Source organism: Schistocerca cancellata, chromosome 6 (assembly GCF_023864275.1).
Source record: "Schistocerca cancellata isolate TAMUIC-IGC-003103 chromosome 6, iqSchCanc2.1, whole genome shotgun sequence".
Lineage (NCBI taxonomy): Eukaryota > Metazoa > Arthropoda > Insecta > Orthoptera > Acrididae > Schistocerca > Schistocerca cancellata.
The window spans coordinates 426,318,259-426,333,450 of NC_064631.1; the positions used below are offsets into that span (position 1 = coordinate 426,318,259).

General features: G+C 44.1%; 1 protein-coding gene across 1 annotated transcript in view; it reads left to right on the forward strand.

Moving 5' to 3' along the window:
- LOC126191254 (ribosome biogenesis protein BOP1 homolog) overlaps positions 1-15,192 on the forward strand; it is a 95,653-nt gene that overhangs the window by 53,766 nt on the left and 26,695 nt on the right. Inside the window, exon 10 of the mRNA XM_049932064.1 lies at positions 2,857-3,030. Coding sequence (XP_049788021.1) covers positions 2,857-3,030 — 174 coding nt within the window. The remainder of the gene's footprint in view (positions 1-2,856; positions 3,031-15,192) is intronic.

The following is a 15,192-nucleotide window of genomic DNA, read 5'->3' on the forward strand; positions in this document are numbered from 1 at the left end:
AACCTACTAACCACCAACAATACCTCCACTTCGACAGCTACCACCCGTTCCATACCAAGAAGTCCCTTCCATACATCCTAGCCACCCATGGTCGTCGCATCTGCAGTGATGAGCAGTCCCTCTCTATATATACCGAGGGTCTCACTGAAGCCTTCACTGACCATAATTATCCTCCCATCCTTGTACAAAAACAAATCTCCCGTGCCTTATCTTTCCAGTGCCCTACCACCTCCCAAAGTCCCACAGTCCGGCTACAGAGGAGCTCCTGGACTGGAGCAACTGAATTACGTTCTCCGCCAGGGTTTCGATTACAACTCCTCGTACCCTGAAATGAGAAATGTCCTATCCACTATCCTTCCCACCCCTCCTACCATGGTATTCCGCCGTCCACTGAACCTACACAATATACTCGTCCATCCTTACACAACCCCTGTTCCCAATCCCTTACCTCATGGCTCATATCCCTGTAATAGACCTAGATGCAAGACCTGTCCCATAGTTCCTCCTACCACCACCTACTCCAGTCAGGTCACTAACATTACCTATCACATCTAAGGCAGGGCTACCTGTGAAACCAGTCATGTGATCTACAAGCTAAGCTGCAACCACTGTGCTGCATTCTATGTAGGCATGACAACCAACAAGCTGTCTGACCGCTTGAACTTCCACCAACAAACTGTGGCCAAAAAACAAGTGGACCACCCTGTAGCTGAACACGTTGCCAAACATGATACCCCTCATCTCTATGACTGCTTCACAGCCTGTGCCATATGGATCCTTCCCACCAACACCAGCTTTTCTGAATTGCGCAGGTGGGAACTTTCCCTGCAGTACATCCTATGTTCCCGTAACCCTCCTGGCTTCAACCTTCCCTAGTCACTCTCCTCGCCCATCCAACCCCCTCCCTGCTCCCATTCCAGCACTACACAGCCGTCATTTCACCGCCACACCCAGTCTTTTAATTTCTTCTATTTTTATTTTTATTTCTCTCCTTTCCGCTACTTACCCCCCTCCCCGCCGCACCTTCTCTCCCATCCTCCGTCTAAACTGCAACACTTCACTGTCCGCCACTCCCACCATACTATCCCTCCCCGCCCCAGGCTTCTCCTTACCCTCACCCAGTCGCCACTCCCATCATGCACTTGTGCTGCTGCTCGCAGTGTAGTTTCAGCTCTCTGAGACTGCAGAAGTGTGTGCAAGTTGCGCTTGTGTGTGTGTGTGTGTGTGTGTGTGTGTGTGTGTGTACTGCTGACGAATGCTTTAGTGGGTGAAAGCTATGATTGTGTGAATCTTTTCTTATTGTGCTTATCACGGCTCAGCATCTCCGCTATGTGGTAAGTAGCAACTTTCCTTCTCTCGTATTGTTACATTCCATCCTGGATTTCCCATTGTTTGATTTGCAGCTAAGTGTATTTAATATTTGATGACATGTTTTTCATCCTTTGAAATGTAAATGTGCTTAAGATTTCTGACCGATTCTACATCCATAAGGATGATTTCATTTGGGATCTGTGGCAGGTATATCATCATATCTGTTCTTATTTTGAAAATATTTATTGTGTATTCTTGTTTTGTAATATGTTCGACATCCCAGATATTTCCCTTACTATATATCAATTGGAACAAAAAGTACATCTAATTTAATCTACTGGTTAAATGACAATACTGTTTGGTTCCATTAATACTATTCGCTGATGATACCATGTTTACACGGAATGGAATCAACTATACACTTAATCATCATTGATGGTTGCAGGAAAATCTACATGCTACGGTGTAAACCAATTTTCAGGTTCATTTTTGGATTGGTGTTTGATGTGGCATGGTTGGTAACATGTTTATACATCCACTCATTTTAGAAGAGTTAATGGCAGTACACAATTAACTGCATATTTTGGAAAATTTGTTTGTTGAACCCATTGAGAGTGTTCCTTCGACGAAGTGGACTGCAATGTACTTACAGCATCATGGAGCAACTATACATTTTACCAGACATATGAGGGAACACCTCAATCGCACTTACCTTAATTGCTGGACTGCATGTGGTAGTATACTTAACTGACCACCAAGACTGACCATTAGAGTATTGTTTATGGTGTTGAATGAAGTATGAGGTGTACAAATGAAAGCTGAATATGCGAGATGAACTGCTTGGTCACGTCATGGACACTGCTGCCCTCATTAGGGAACATTCAGAGGCACTCAAACAAGCAACACATTTTCCCACGAGAGTGCGCAAATGCATTGAAGTTAATGGTGGGTTATTCGAAGATTTGTTGTGGACTATTTTCCAATTGAATCTTTGTGTAATGCATATTGTAATATGTATTTACCAATGGTTGTACATGTGGACACCTGAAAATGTATCAAATAATATAATAATAAATAACACTGTATATTAAATGTGGTACGTCTTATAAACCATTTGGAATACAGCATATGTTCATGTGAAATTTTTTGCTTCAAATGATCGTTACTGTCATATTCCTGAATACTGACCATCCCTCCTGCATTCAGCAGGAAAAGTTTTTATTCAAAAAATTCTTTCATAGTAGGTACACTGTGTGTTTCTCATGGTGATATTGTAACCAGTTTTCTTAGTCTGAGAGTGTCACACAGGGAGATTTGGCAAACTTAAAGGGAAATTGCTGAAAAAAAGTAGAAATCCATGTCTAAAATGCTGTTGGATAGATACAGAGAACCAGTATTTACCTCAAACCAAAAAATTATTTTGTTGTATGTATTTTGTATTTTTCATGAAGAGAATAGGGGAGTACAGAGGAGGGTCCTCTAAATGTATGAGTCGTGGAAAATTATTTAAAGATGAAGGTAGAAATTTTTGTTTTATTTTTGCAGGTTACATGGCATGGTCGGGGAGATTATTTTGCCACAGTTATGCCTGAAGGATTGAATAGGTCTGTACTGATACATCAGCTTTCAAAATGGCGATCACAAGTTCCATTCAGCAAATCGAAAGGCTTGGTTCAGTGTGTGTTATTTCACCCAATTCGTCCAATATTCTTTGTTGCGGTGAGTATCACAAAATTTATTTGTCGTCAAGTGCTTTTTATGTTGCTTGTCGAAATTCAGTACAGTACAATATTATCATTATTGACGCATGAACTTTACCACATTTCCGAGAAAAAGTTGTTGCACTGATTCACCTCTGTATAAGGTGGATTGTAATGTCACATTTGTAAGTGAAAGTACGAGGGGTGTTCAGTAAGTGATGCAACTCCTCTTTTTTTCCCAACCATTTTCTGTTGAAAATATTGTCGAATTTGTTGTGGAACATCGTGGAATATTCCTGCGTCAGCTCGTACAGTTTCGTGAAGTTCAGGTAGCTGTTCGTACTATACACAGCCTTCTAAATGGTGTCTGTAATGGAGGTGCTTTCCAAGCAGGGAGCTGTCATTGAGTTCCTTTTGATAGAAAACCAGAGCATTGTGGTTATTCATAGGCAGTTGTAAAATGTATACAGAGACCTGGCAGTGATCAAAAGCATGGTGAGTCGTTGGGTGAGGCATCTGTAATCGTCGCAACAAGATCGTGAAAACCTGTCCAATCCCCTGCATGCTGGCCGGTCACACACAGCTGCGACTCCTGCAGTGTTGGAATGTACGGACACTCATTCGAGGTGATTGATGGATCACAAACATCTCGCATCTCACCTGGACGTTTCTGTTGGTTGCTGACACCCTCGTCCACCATTTGAGATACTCAGAGGTGTGTGCCCACTGGTTTCCTTGCTGCCTAACAAAAGACCATAAAGAGGAATGAAGGACCATCTGTGTGGAATTGGTTGTGCGTTACAAGGCTGATAGTGAAAATTTTTCATCAAACATCGTCACAGGCGATGAAACATTGGTTCACTTCAAACTGGGTATAAAAATGCTATACATGGAGTGGCACTACACTCCCTCTTGTCCAAAGAAAAAGTTAATAGCTGCACCCTCAACCAGTAAAGTCTTGGCGATGGTCTTCTGGGACTCTGAAAGGGTTATTTTGTTTTGTCTTACTTCATGGTGCAACAGTCAGCTCGGAAGTCTATAGTTATACCCTCAGGAAATCAAGAAAACAACTTCAGTGTGTTTGTTGCCACAAAAATTCAAACAAAATTCTCTTTCTCCGTGACAATGCAAAGCCTCACACAGGTCTGTGCACCCAAGAGCTCACAGAATTTCATTGGACTGTTCGTCCTTGTCCACCCTACAGACTGGATACTGAACCTTGTAGCTTCCTGCTGTTTGGTCCTATTAAGGATGCACTCCATGGGAAGTAAAACGTGGATGATGGGGAGATTATTGATGCAGCAAGTCGTTGGCTCTGACATTGACTAGTAGAGTGGTAACATGGTCATACAGGCCCTCCCAGAAAGGTGGCATAAAGCCATTGCATTTAGCAGAGATTATGTTGAAAAATACTGTTTTGTGGCCAGAGGAGTGGGGAATAACATGGTGAATTGGAATACTGAATAAAATCAACCTGCTTTCAGAAAAAAGTGTTGCATGACTTACTGAATGGCACTCATAGTTAGTGGTAGCTCTGAAGTGAAAACAAAGATAACAGTGAGTATGCCTTTCCACATCAGATTCAGAGATATGCTATATGACCACCAGTAACAATATAAGGAACAAGCAGGCACACTCATAACTACTACATTGTAATTATTAGCTTAATCTTGGTTACAAGTATTTTTTGGATTTATTGTTTTTCTGATGTGTCAATAGCAACTTAAGTAACAAAAATTTTGTTTATAAACAAAAAACATGAATACACATTGAGAATTATTTCTGTGTTCATCTTTGTATTAATTTCTCACTGCTTATTTTTGAAGTAATGTATGTTTCCTTACTTTCATCTTATTTAATTGTCTTTCAGTGTTATATTGAAAATGAAAATAGACACATAAATTACAACATATATACTGATATCACAGATCAAATTTATTTACATTATAAAAAAATTATTTATATTAAACCCGTTAAATATAGTCACTTAACTGGAGCGTAAATTTGAACGTGAAAGAAAAGCTCCTTTCAGCACAATACTAGATATTTAACAATGTCCACAGATTTGCTGGTATGAAAAGTTCCTTTTCAGCTAAATTATGAAGGGATTTGTAACCTCTCAGAAGATTGTACACTACCAAGATATACCATTTAGTATATATAAGGCCTCATTTCACGTCAGCATCCCATGGTTGAAATAAGAAACTAAAGCTTACATGGATCTACGGCCATAACAGTTGTTAGCCTAATTTGAAGGTGCATCTCAGATTGTTTCAATGTTTCCCTCATCATTAAAGTATTTGTCCCTGTACATTTCTCAAAATGTGCTGTGTACCAACTGTTATATAAACACTGCTTGGACTTTTACATTGGCATGACTACCACCAATTTATCAGTTAGGATGGTTCTCAAGGGCTCAAATTTGTTTCCTGGGTACAAGCTTGGTGATCCTAGGGTTCCTGGACTGGGAACTGGTAAGTGCTGCCAGTCCTGTCACTGTAAGCTCTGGGCATGCTTCAGCAACCACCATGCGACGTGGCAGTGGAACTTTGTGTCAGAGGGAATGGGGATCTTGGCTGAGTGCCTGGACTGGAGGAGGGTAAAAACCTCATTAAAAAAACTTTCAATCTCAAGGTGTGCTGCACACTGATGAGATGCATGGCTGTTGAGGTGGTGCAGTCATTAGTGGGCAACCTCTAGGGAACCTGCCACACCTCAGTTGTATAAGGCTTACCTAGGTACTCGAGGCTCTGTCTAGGTGGTCTTTTAGTTCCCTAGCTCCTCATGGAACTGCTGCGACGGATCCTTCAAAATTTTTCCTTCTTCCTCACAGCAGAAAGGGTGGGCCACTGGAAGTTACCAACATCCACTCTAACTTTAGGGTTTGTGTAACCAGTCCTCCCAACTCTGAACATTTTCAGAATTCTAGTTTGTATAGTAACAGAATACATGCTGCTAGTCACAATTTATTTTTAGTGGTTAAAAGGAAAGAGGAAAGGTTTGACAAAGTCTCACCTTTTTACGTTCAAAAGGGTTTCGAGGAGATTGGGTGTACCTTAAAATTTGTTAAGCATTTGCGAAATGGGACACCAGAGGTGGAAACTGTAAGTTCCCAACAAGTGACAAAACTTGCAGACAGCCTTTTCCTTGGGGAATATCCCATTGAGACATTAAACTACAGTAAAGATGTTACAACATGCAGGATGTTGTGGACATCCCCCAAACAAGACCTAAAAGTTGAGTGTGCCCAAGAAGGCATTACGTGCAGAATATAATGAAAAGGATGGAAGGCAATCTGATTAAATCAGACCTGTTTATCCTCTATTTGAATAGCACAAAACTCCCAGAACATTTTAAGGCGGGTTTTCTTTCCTTAACACTCTGGTCCTATGTCCACAATGCAACACGCTGTTTTCATTGTCAGCGCTGGGCACACCACTATTAGATGTAAGGAAGAAGCCACTTGTGGCAAATGTGGTAAGACTGTGTACAAAGGAGTTGGATCTTAATCTTGTCCACAGTGTGTGAACTGCTCTGGGGCTCACCCTGTGTGGAGTAGGGACTGCTGTGTTTTCCTTGAAGAATGGAAGGTACAGGAGATCAAAACTATGAAACAGATCTCTTATGATGAGGTCAAAAAGATTTATAAGGCCATGCAGCCTCCCCCCCCCCCCCCCCCATCCCCCCACATATTTTACCTCCTTTGCTTTGGTTGTTCCGAAAACCAAAGCTGCTACACCAAAGGTGGTTGCTAGTGTCAGCTGTAGTACCTTTATTTGTCAGTACACTTGCACTGCTGCCGTTGTTTCAGAGCCTACACTTCCTTCCACATCATCAGACAAGGCCGTGGAAGCCGACTTGGGACTCCCTGTTCCTCCAAACATTGTCAGGTCTACCATGCACTGCTGCCACTACTAGTGTCACGGTTGTGGCCCTGGAGCCAACCCAGGGCAAAAAATCCAGGTCAAGCTTTCACCACTGATGGAGTCAAGAAGTAAACAGTATAAGAGTGAATCTTGATGTCGGACTGGGCCAGTATTTTTGCCCCAAGAATGAGCCTCCAACCATTATGGGCTTTTCTTCCTGGTGGTAAGACAGGATGAAAGTGCAACCCCTGTGATGGATGGCTCCCATATTACAGTGGAACAGTTCAGGTCTCATGTGGAGGAACTGAAACTCTTGGCACGGACACAACCCCTGTGCACATGTTAATAGGAGACACATTTCGAAGCCACTGACACCCCTGTCCTACGGATCTATACCCTCAGCCAAAAGAATAACCTGACTGGGGAAAGAGCCAGGGAAGGGGTTGCTGTGTTTATCAGTAACACACACCAGTTCTGTACACTCTCCTTGGTTTCTGACCTACAAGCAGTAGCCATTGCAGTTCATGTGGGTCAGAAGATACGTGTCTGCTCCCTGCGCTTACCTTCTCAGGATATATTAGACTCTGAGGCTCTCGCAGGCATTATTCCACAACTCTCCTGCCTATTTCTCTTATTGGGTGATTTCAGTGCCCATAATGTATTATGATGCCCGAACTGTTCTTGCCCCCGAGGATTGAGCTTGGAGAACCTCATGATGTCTCAGGAGTTGTGCATCCTCAACACAGACAGTCCCACTCGTTTCCAACTGCTACTGGGTCATAGTCAACCATTGAAATCTCTTTCTGCTCTCCAGCCCATGCCGACTAAGCACAGTGGGAAGCAACTGATGACATTCATTCCAGTGACGATTTCTCACTGTGCATCCACTTACTGCATGGAAGATTGGATGAACAGAAACCACCAAAATGGGTGGTCAGCAGGACAAAGTAGATGTTGTTCAGCCAGCTGGCTTTGTGTGAACACCGTAACAGCATCCAGGAAAGGGTGGACCACATAACACAAGTGACCCATCATGCCGCTGACTTATCCATCCCAAAGTATTCAGGTCATCTTAGGAGGCAGCCTGTACCTTGGTGGACTGATCAGTGCTGTTCGGCAATCTATGACAGTCGTGCAGCTCTTAGACAGTTTAAATGCTGCCCAACAGCTGACAAACCTTACAGCCTTTCGAGTTGGGAGAGCCAAGGCACAATGCCTAGTTATGAAGAGCAAGAAAAGGTCATGGAAAGTGTTCCTGGACTTGATCAACCATTCCACTTGTTCTGCAAAAGTACAGGAAGCCATCTAAAGGATTTCTGGTAAACACAATTGTTTACCAATAGCAGCAGTGCTGAAACAGGGGTGTCTTCAAACTAAACTCGGAGACATCACTCAGATGATGGCAGAGCACCTTGCAGCGAATACTGACAATGCCAACCATGATCTGTCATTTTGCCATTACTGTGCAACTGCAGATCCCACAGTTCTGAGTCTTAGAACTGCTCTTTCTCCTTGTGGGTGCTGGAATTAGCACTTTCTGAGACTGCACCCAGTCAGAACCAAAGCCAGTACTGCATGCTTTGACATTGGCCAATAACATCAAAGGAAATCCACCTCGAATGTTTCAATTTGATATGGCAGGTAGATCATTTCCCCAACTCGTGGAGAGAGACAATCTCAGTACCTCTCCTCAAGCCAAGAAAGGACCACATATGTCCCCGGAACTGTGTAGGAAAGACCTTGCAGCAAATGGGTAATCATTGTCTGGTCTGATTGTTGGAGACTAGGCAACTACTTAGTCGCAGTCACTGTGGATTCCAGAGATTTTGGTGCACTGTCGACAACCTGAGCCGACTTGAGGTGGATGTTCCATAGAGTTTCCTACGTAAACATTAATGTTTGAGTGTATTCTTTGATATTGGTAAGGCATACGACACTACTTGGAGACAAAGTATTCTCATGTAACACCATCAATCGGGATTTTGTGGGCACCTCCCCATCTTCAAAAAGCTTTTCTTTGCTAAGTGCTTTTTTAGATCCCAAGTTGGTGACCTGCCGTTGATTGTTTTGAGCTGGAGAATGGTGTTCCTTAGGGCAGCGTTTTAAGTATTACCCTCTTTGCCATAGCCATAAATAGTATTACTTCTACAATAAGGAGTCCTGTACAATGCTCCTTATTTGTGGACGATTTTGCTGTTTTCTGTTCCTCCTCCAGTGTTGCAACAGCAACCTGTCAATTGCAACTTACAGTGCCGGGGGTAGAGGAGTGGGGGCAAAGATGGGTTTTCACTTTTCTGGGGGTAAGTGTGTATTTGTTCATTTTAATTGTTCTCATTATATTTTTAGTTTACCTGACTTGCAGATGAGGGACACCATTCTACAGTTTAAAGACTCAGTGAGGTTTCTTGGCCTCATTTTTAGTCCAAGCTGTGATGGTTACCACACCTGAGAGAGCTGAAAGCCAGAACCCAGAAGGTACTGAATATCAAAAAGTGCCATAGCCACAGGTCTTGGGGTGCAGATAGGGTGCTTCTGCTCCAGTTTTATGGAGCTCTTGTGCATTCACGGCTAGTGTGTGAATGCACAGTGTACATGTCAGCATTACCTTCTTACCTGAAGATTATTGACACTATCCACCATGAGGGGATTAAGCTGACCACAGGTGCTTACAGGACCAGTCCCATACCCAGTCTCTGTGCTGATGCTGAGGAATTGCCACTCACCATCTGGCAGCAACCTATCAGGCTGTATCAGGCATGTAAGTTCCTCGCTCAGACCTCATCGGCATACCATTCTGCAGCTTGTCCACCTCAGGAATCCCTTTCAACAATTGTCTACGAGCAACACTGCTGGTTGGGATCTGCGTGCAGCATGTGTTGGAGTCACTTGGTGTGGAGCATGTACAACCCCAAATCCAGGGTTTTAACTGCCTTGCACCATGATTACTGGGGAGGCTCAGAGTAATTTTAAATCTGGTGCAGTATATAAGAGGTTGCAATCCTGCATATGTTTTTAATACATTATTTTATGACATTTTACCTGAGGACAACTCTACAGCTGTCTTTACGGATGGGTCTAAACAGGGGGACTGTTGGTTGCTTTGTTGTTTTCCCTAATCGTGGGTGGGCATTGGAGCAGATGAGACATGCTTCAAGTGCTAAATTCCTTGTTTATTCAGATTCTCTCAGTGCACTTCACTCTCTACAGTACTTACACCCAGCAAATAAATTAGTCCAGGATATCCAGGACACCCTTCTGCAACTACAGTTGCTGGGGAAGTAGATGTCTTTCTGCTGGATACCAGGCCACATGGGTATTTTGGGGAATGAAAGGGCAGATATAGCAGCCAAGGTAGCGTGTCATGATCCTCAGTTATTAGTGTGCCATCCCCATGCATGCTATTGTCTCACTGTAGAGGTACAGAGTCATGTGTCGATGGGAAGATGAGTGCCTGAAAGTGACAGATAATAATCTGTGTCTAGTAAAGCCCACTACATGGCCACATCATTCCTCCTTTCAACAAAAGAAGTGGGGTGAAGTTCTCCTTACTTGTCTTCACATAGGCCACACTCCCCTGACACATAGCTTCTTCTCGCTCCAGCATGATTACCCTTCAATGTGTGATACTTGTGGCTTACAGATCACTGTGCACCACATTTTATTAAACACTTTTATTTTTGGACCAGAGGCCAGTGGCAGATTTGCTGGTAGATCGGCCCTCTAGTTTAAGTGACGTCCAAATGAATGTGGTGAGACATTAAAGGTTTTGTGATGTGTCCAACTTATTTCCAAAAAATTCAGGGTTTCTTCCCAGGTGTAGTATCTTTTACTGTCTCCTTTGTTTTCCGACATGTTATATGGAGTGCTTGTGTGGGTCAACAGGTGTAAAGAGGTAGGAGTGAACAAGTGTGCCAATGTTTTTTGCCCTTCTCATCATATTCATTTCTTTTAATATTTGTAAGGGCACTTATAACCACGTCATTGAGTGCCTGTACACCAAGTGCCCCACCCCTCCCTTCAGCCACACACAGAAAAAATTACAATTAAAGAGCGTAGGTAGAGGGTGTATACCAGCAACATACAACATCCTATTGCAGAGCAAGCTCTACGACAAGACAATCACTAATCGTGCCATCTGTATTGTTCCCCAGGCACCAGTTTCTCAGAACTCCATAGGTGTGAACTGGCTTTACGACATATCCTTGGTACTCATCACCCACCTGGCATTAATTTCTTGGCTCGTAGCATTGCTTCTTGGTAACTATTCCTTTCTTCGCTCCTTTTAATCTTCTGTATCTTTTTTTCTGACCAGTCTAATTCCCCACCCACCTCTGCCACACGCAATACTCTTATTAACTGTTGCATCACATTTTTTCAGTAATCTCTGTCTTGCATATTACTCTATCTTCCAGCTTTAAGCTCTCAGATTTTCAAATCTTGTCTGGCACAGTCTCCGACAATGACATTCCTCCTCATCCTATCCGTTAAGTCTCATGTGACGTGGGGTTTTGGGTGACTTTTCTAATTTCTCCTCCCGTCCTAAACCTCATCAGTCCTTTTCCTTCACCCCTCTTCCTTACCCTCCTTCCCCTTCAACCCTTCTGCCAGGAGAAGGAGCCACTGGCTTCAAAAGTTTGCAAATTTCAGTACCATCATATTTGTTTTCTCCTGTCACCACTCGCTGAGTTGATTTTTTAATCACCCAGTTATATAATAGCAAAATTCAGTTAGCAAAAATCTCAAAAAGGTTTTGACTGATTAACTTCAAACTTTAAACATTCAGAAGTACATGGACTATTAATTTTTTAACAACGATGTACAGGTTGTCTGTTAAAATTGACTGTGAGAAAGAAACTGCTTTTCTCAAAAGTGTGTGGTATATACGAAAGGATGTCGGTTTTAAGGGAGAGGGTAAGGAGTCATTCCACTTCCGGGAGCGAAAAGACTTACCTCAGAGGGAAAAAAGGACAGGTATACACTTGCGCGCGCGCACACACATACACACACACACCCATCCGCACATATACAGACACAGGCAGACATGTGTAAATGCAAAGAGGTTGGGCAGAGATGTCAGTCGAGGCGGAAGTACAGAGGCAAAGATGTTGTTGAATGACAGGTGATGTACGAGTGGCGGCAACTTGAAATTAGCAGAGGTTGGGGCCTGGTGGATAACGAGAAGAGAGAATATATTGAGGGGCAAGTTCCCATCTCCAGAGTTCTGATAGGTTGGTGTCAGTCAGTGGAAAGTATCCAGATACCCGGACAGTGTAACACTGTGCCAAGATGTGCTGGCCATGCGCCAAGGCATGTTTAGCCACAGGGTGATCCTCATTACCAACAAACACTGTCTGCCTGTGTCCGTTCATCCAAATGGCCAGTTTGTTGCTCGTCATTCCCACATAGAAGGCTTCACAGTGTAGACATGTCAGTTGGTAAATCACGTGGGTGCTTTCACACGTGGCTCTGCCTTCCCGGTTACAGGACTGGAGTAGGTGGTGGTGGGAAGGTACATGGGACAGGTCTTACACCGGGGGCGGTTACAGGGGTAGGAGCCAGAGGGTAGGGAAGGTGGTTTGGGGATTTCATAGGGATGAACCAAGAGGTTACGAAGGTTAGGTGGATGGCAGAAAGACACTCTTGGTGGAGTGGGGAGGATTTAATGAAGGATGGATCTCATTTCAGGGCAGGATTTGAGGAAGTCATATCCCTGCTGGAGAGCCACATTCAGAGTCTGATCCAGTCCCGGAAAGTATCCTGTCCACAAGTGAGGTACTTTTGGGGATCTTCTGTGGGAGGTTCTGGGTTTGAGGGGATGAGGAAGTGGCAGTAGCTATTTGCTTCTGTACCAGGTCAGGAGGGTAGCTGCGGGATGCGAAAGCTGTTTTCAAGTTATTGGTGTAATGGTTCAGGGATTCGGACTGGAGCAGATTCGTTTGCCACGAAGACCTAAGCTGTAGGGAAGGAACCGTTTGATATGGAATGGGTGGCAGCTGTCATAATGGAGGTACTGTTGTTTGTTAGTGGGTTTGATGTGGATGGATGTGTGAAGCTGGCCATTGGACAGATGGAGGTCAATGTCGAGGAAAGTGGCATGGGATTTGGAGTAGGACCAGGTGAATCTGATGGAACCAAAGGATTTGAGGTTGGAGAGGAAATTCTGGAGTTCTTCTTCACCGTGAGTCCAGATCATGAAGATGTCATCAATAAATCTGTACCAAACTTTGGGTTGGCAGGCTTGGGTAACCAAGAAGGCTTCCTCTAAGTGACCCATAAATAGGTTGATGTATGAGAGGACCATCCTGGTACTCATGGCTGTTCCCTTTAATTGTTGGTATGTCTGGCCTGCAAAAGTGAAGAAGTTGTGGGTTAGGATGAAGCTGGGTAAGGTAATGAGGAAAGAGGTTTTAGATAGGGTAGCAGGTGATTGGCGTGAAAGGAAGTGCTCCATCGCAGCAAGGCACTGGACGTGCGGGATATTTGTGTATAAGGAAGTGGCATCAGTGGTTACAAGGATGGTTTCCGGGGGGTAACAGATTTGGGTAAGGATACCGGGCGTTGAAGAAAGTGGTTGGTGTCTTTGATAAAGGATGGGAGACTGCATGTAATGGGTTGAAGGTGTTGATCTACGTAGGCAGAGATACGTTCTGTGGGGTTTGGTAGGTACTGTGAAGTTCACCTTTATCTCTCCCCATCTATTTTTATTTTCATTTCAGCCTCATGTTACACTTTCCATCTTCTAAATACCATGTCATCCTCAGGCTTGTCTGATATTTGGCATTACCCCCAAAGGCCTCACACTTAAAGTTCCCATCTCTGGCTGTAACCCTTCTGTCCACCAGTCCCTATACCAGTTCCAAACTGAACAATCCATAGCCCTCACCCTCCTAATCCTTCACCTACACATCAACTCAGCCAATGAACACACCCGTCGACTCCTATCCCTGATCAAAGTCCTCAATCTTTCCTCTCCTACATCCACACCGGCTCTTCAGAGCATCTTCCTAAAGGCCAACCGCAAATTAGAACAGCATGCCACCCTCCACCTCAAAAAGCTATCCAATCTCCTGGTTTCCCACCTCCGGAAAGGCAACTCACTCACCCTCCACAACCTTTCCGACAAACCTCAACCTCCTCTCATTGCACACAGACCCAGTCTCTCCCATCTACTCAATCTCCCACTTCCAGCTCCACTCCTCCCAAAACCTCAAAATTCTAATCAACACAGTCTGGAACCACAACACTCGAATTCAGTAGTTAACCTTTCCTCCAAACCTCTCTCCCAATCCGAAACCTCTGTCCTATCCAAAGGCCTCACCTTCAGCCCTACTCCCAGATTCAACCAAACAGCCCTCGTCAAAGATCTACTGTCCTACACTCGTAGTCTCTGCTGGAAATATCGCTTTGCCACGAAGAAAAATAATCCTAATCCTACTCTTAATGATCCAACTCCCCAAGACACTATCCAAATTGAATTCTGCCTGGAACAATTCCGTCCTCCGTCACAGCAGGACCCACCTCCTCTTCCTCAAAATCACCCTCTCCAAACCTTCCAGGAATTTCTCACTTCCAGCCTTGCCTCTCACTCTTTCTTGAAAAACCTTAATCCTACTCCCCACATCACCACAGCTGAAGTCCAGGCTATCCGTGATCTGAAGGCTGACCAATCCATCGTCATTCTTCCGGCTGACAAGGGTTCCACGACTGTGGTACGTGATCGTCGGGAGTATGTGGCTGAGGGACTGCGTCAGTTTTCAGACAACACTACATACAAAGTTTGCCAAGGTAAACCCATTCCTGATGTCCAGGCGGAGCTTCAAGGAATCCTCAAAACCTTAGGCCCCCTACAAAACCTTTCACCTGACTCCATCAACCTCCTGAACCCACCAACACCTCGCACTCCTACCTTCTACCTACTTCCTAAAATTCACAAACCCAAACATCCCGGCCGCCCCATTGTAGCTGGTTACCAAGCCCCCACAGAACGTATCTCTGCCTATCTCTCCCATCCTTTATCAAAGACACCAACCACTTTCTTCAACGCCCGGTATCCTTACCCAAATCTGTTACCCCCCGGAAACCATCCTTGTAACCACTGATGCCACTTCCTTATACACAAATATCCCGCACGCCCAGTGCCTTGCTGCGATGGAGCACTTCCTTTCACGCCAATCACCTGCTACCCTATCTAAAACCTCTTTCCTCATTACCTTACCCAGCTTCATCCTAACCCACAACTTCTTCACTTTTGCAGGCCAGACATACCAACAATTAAAGGGAACAGCCATGAGTACCAGGATGGTCCTCTCATACAT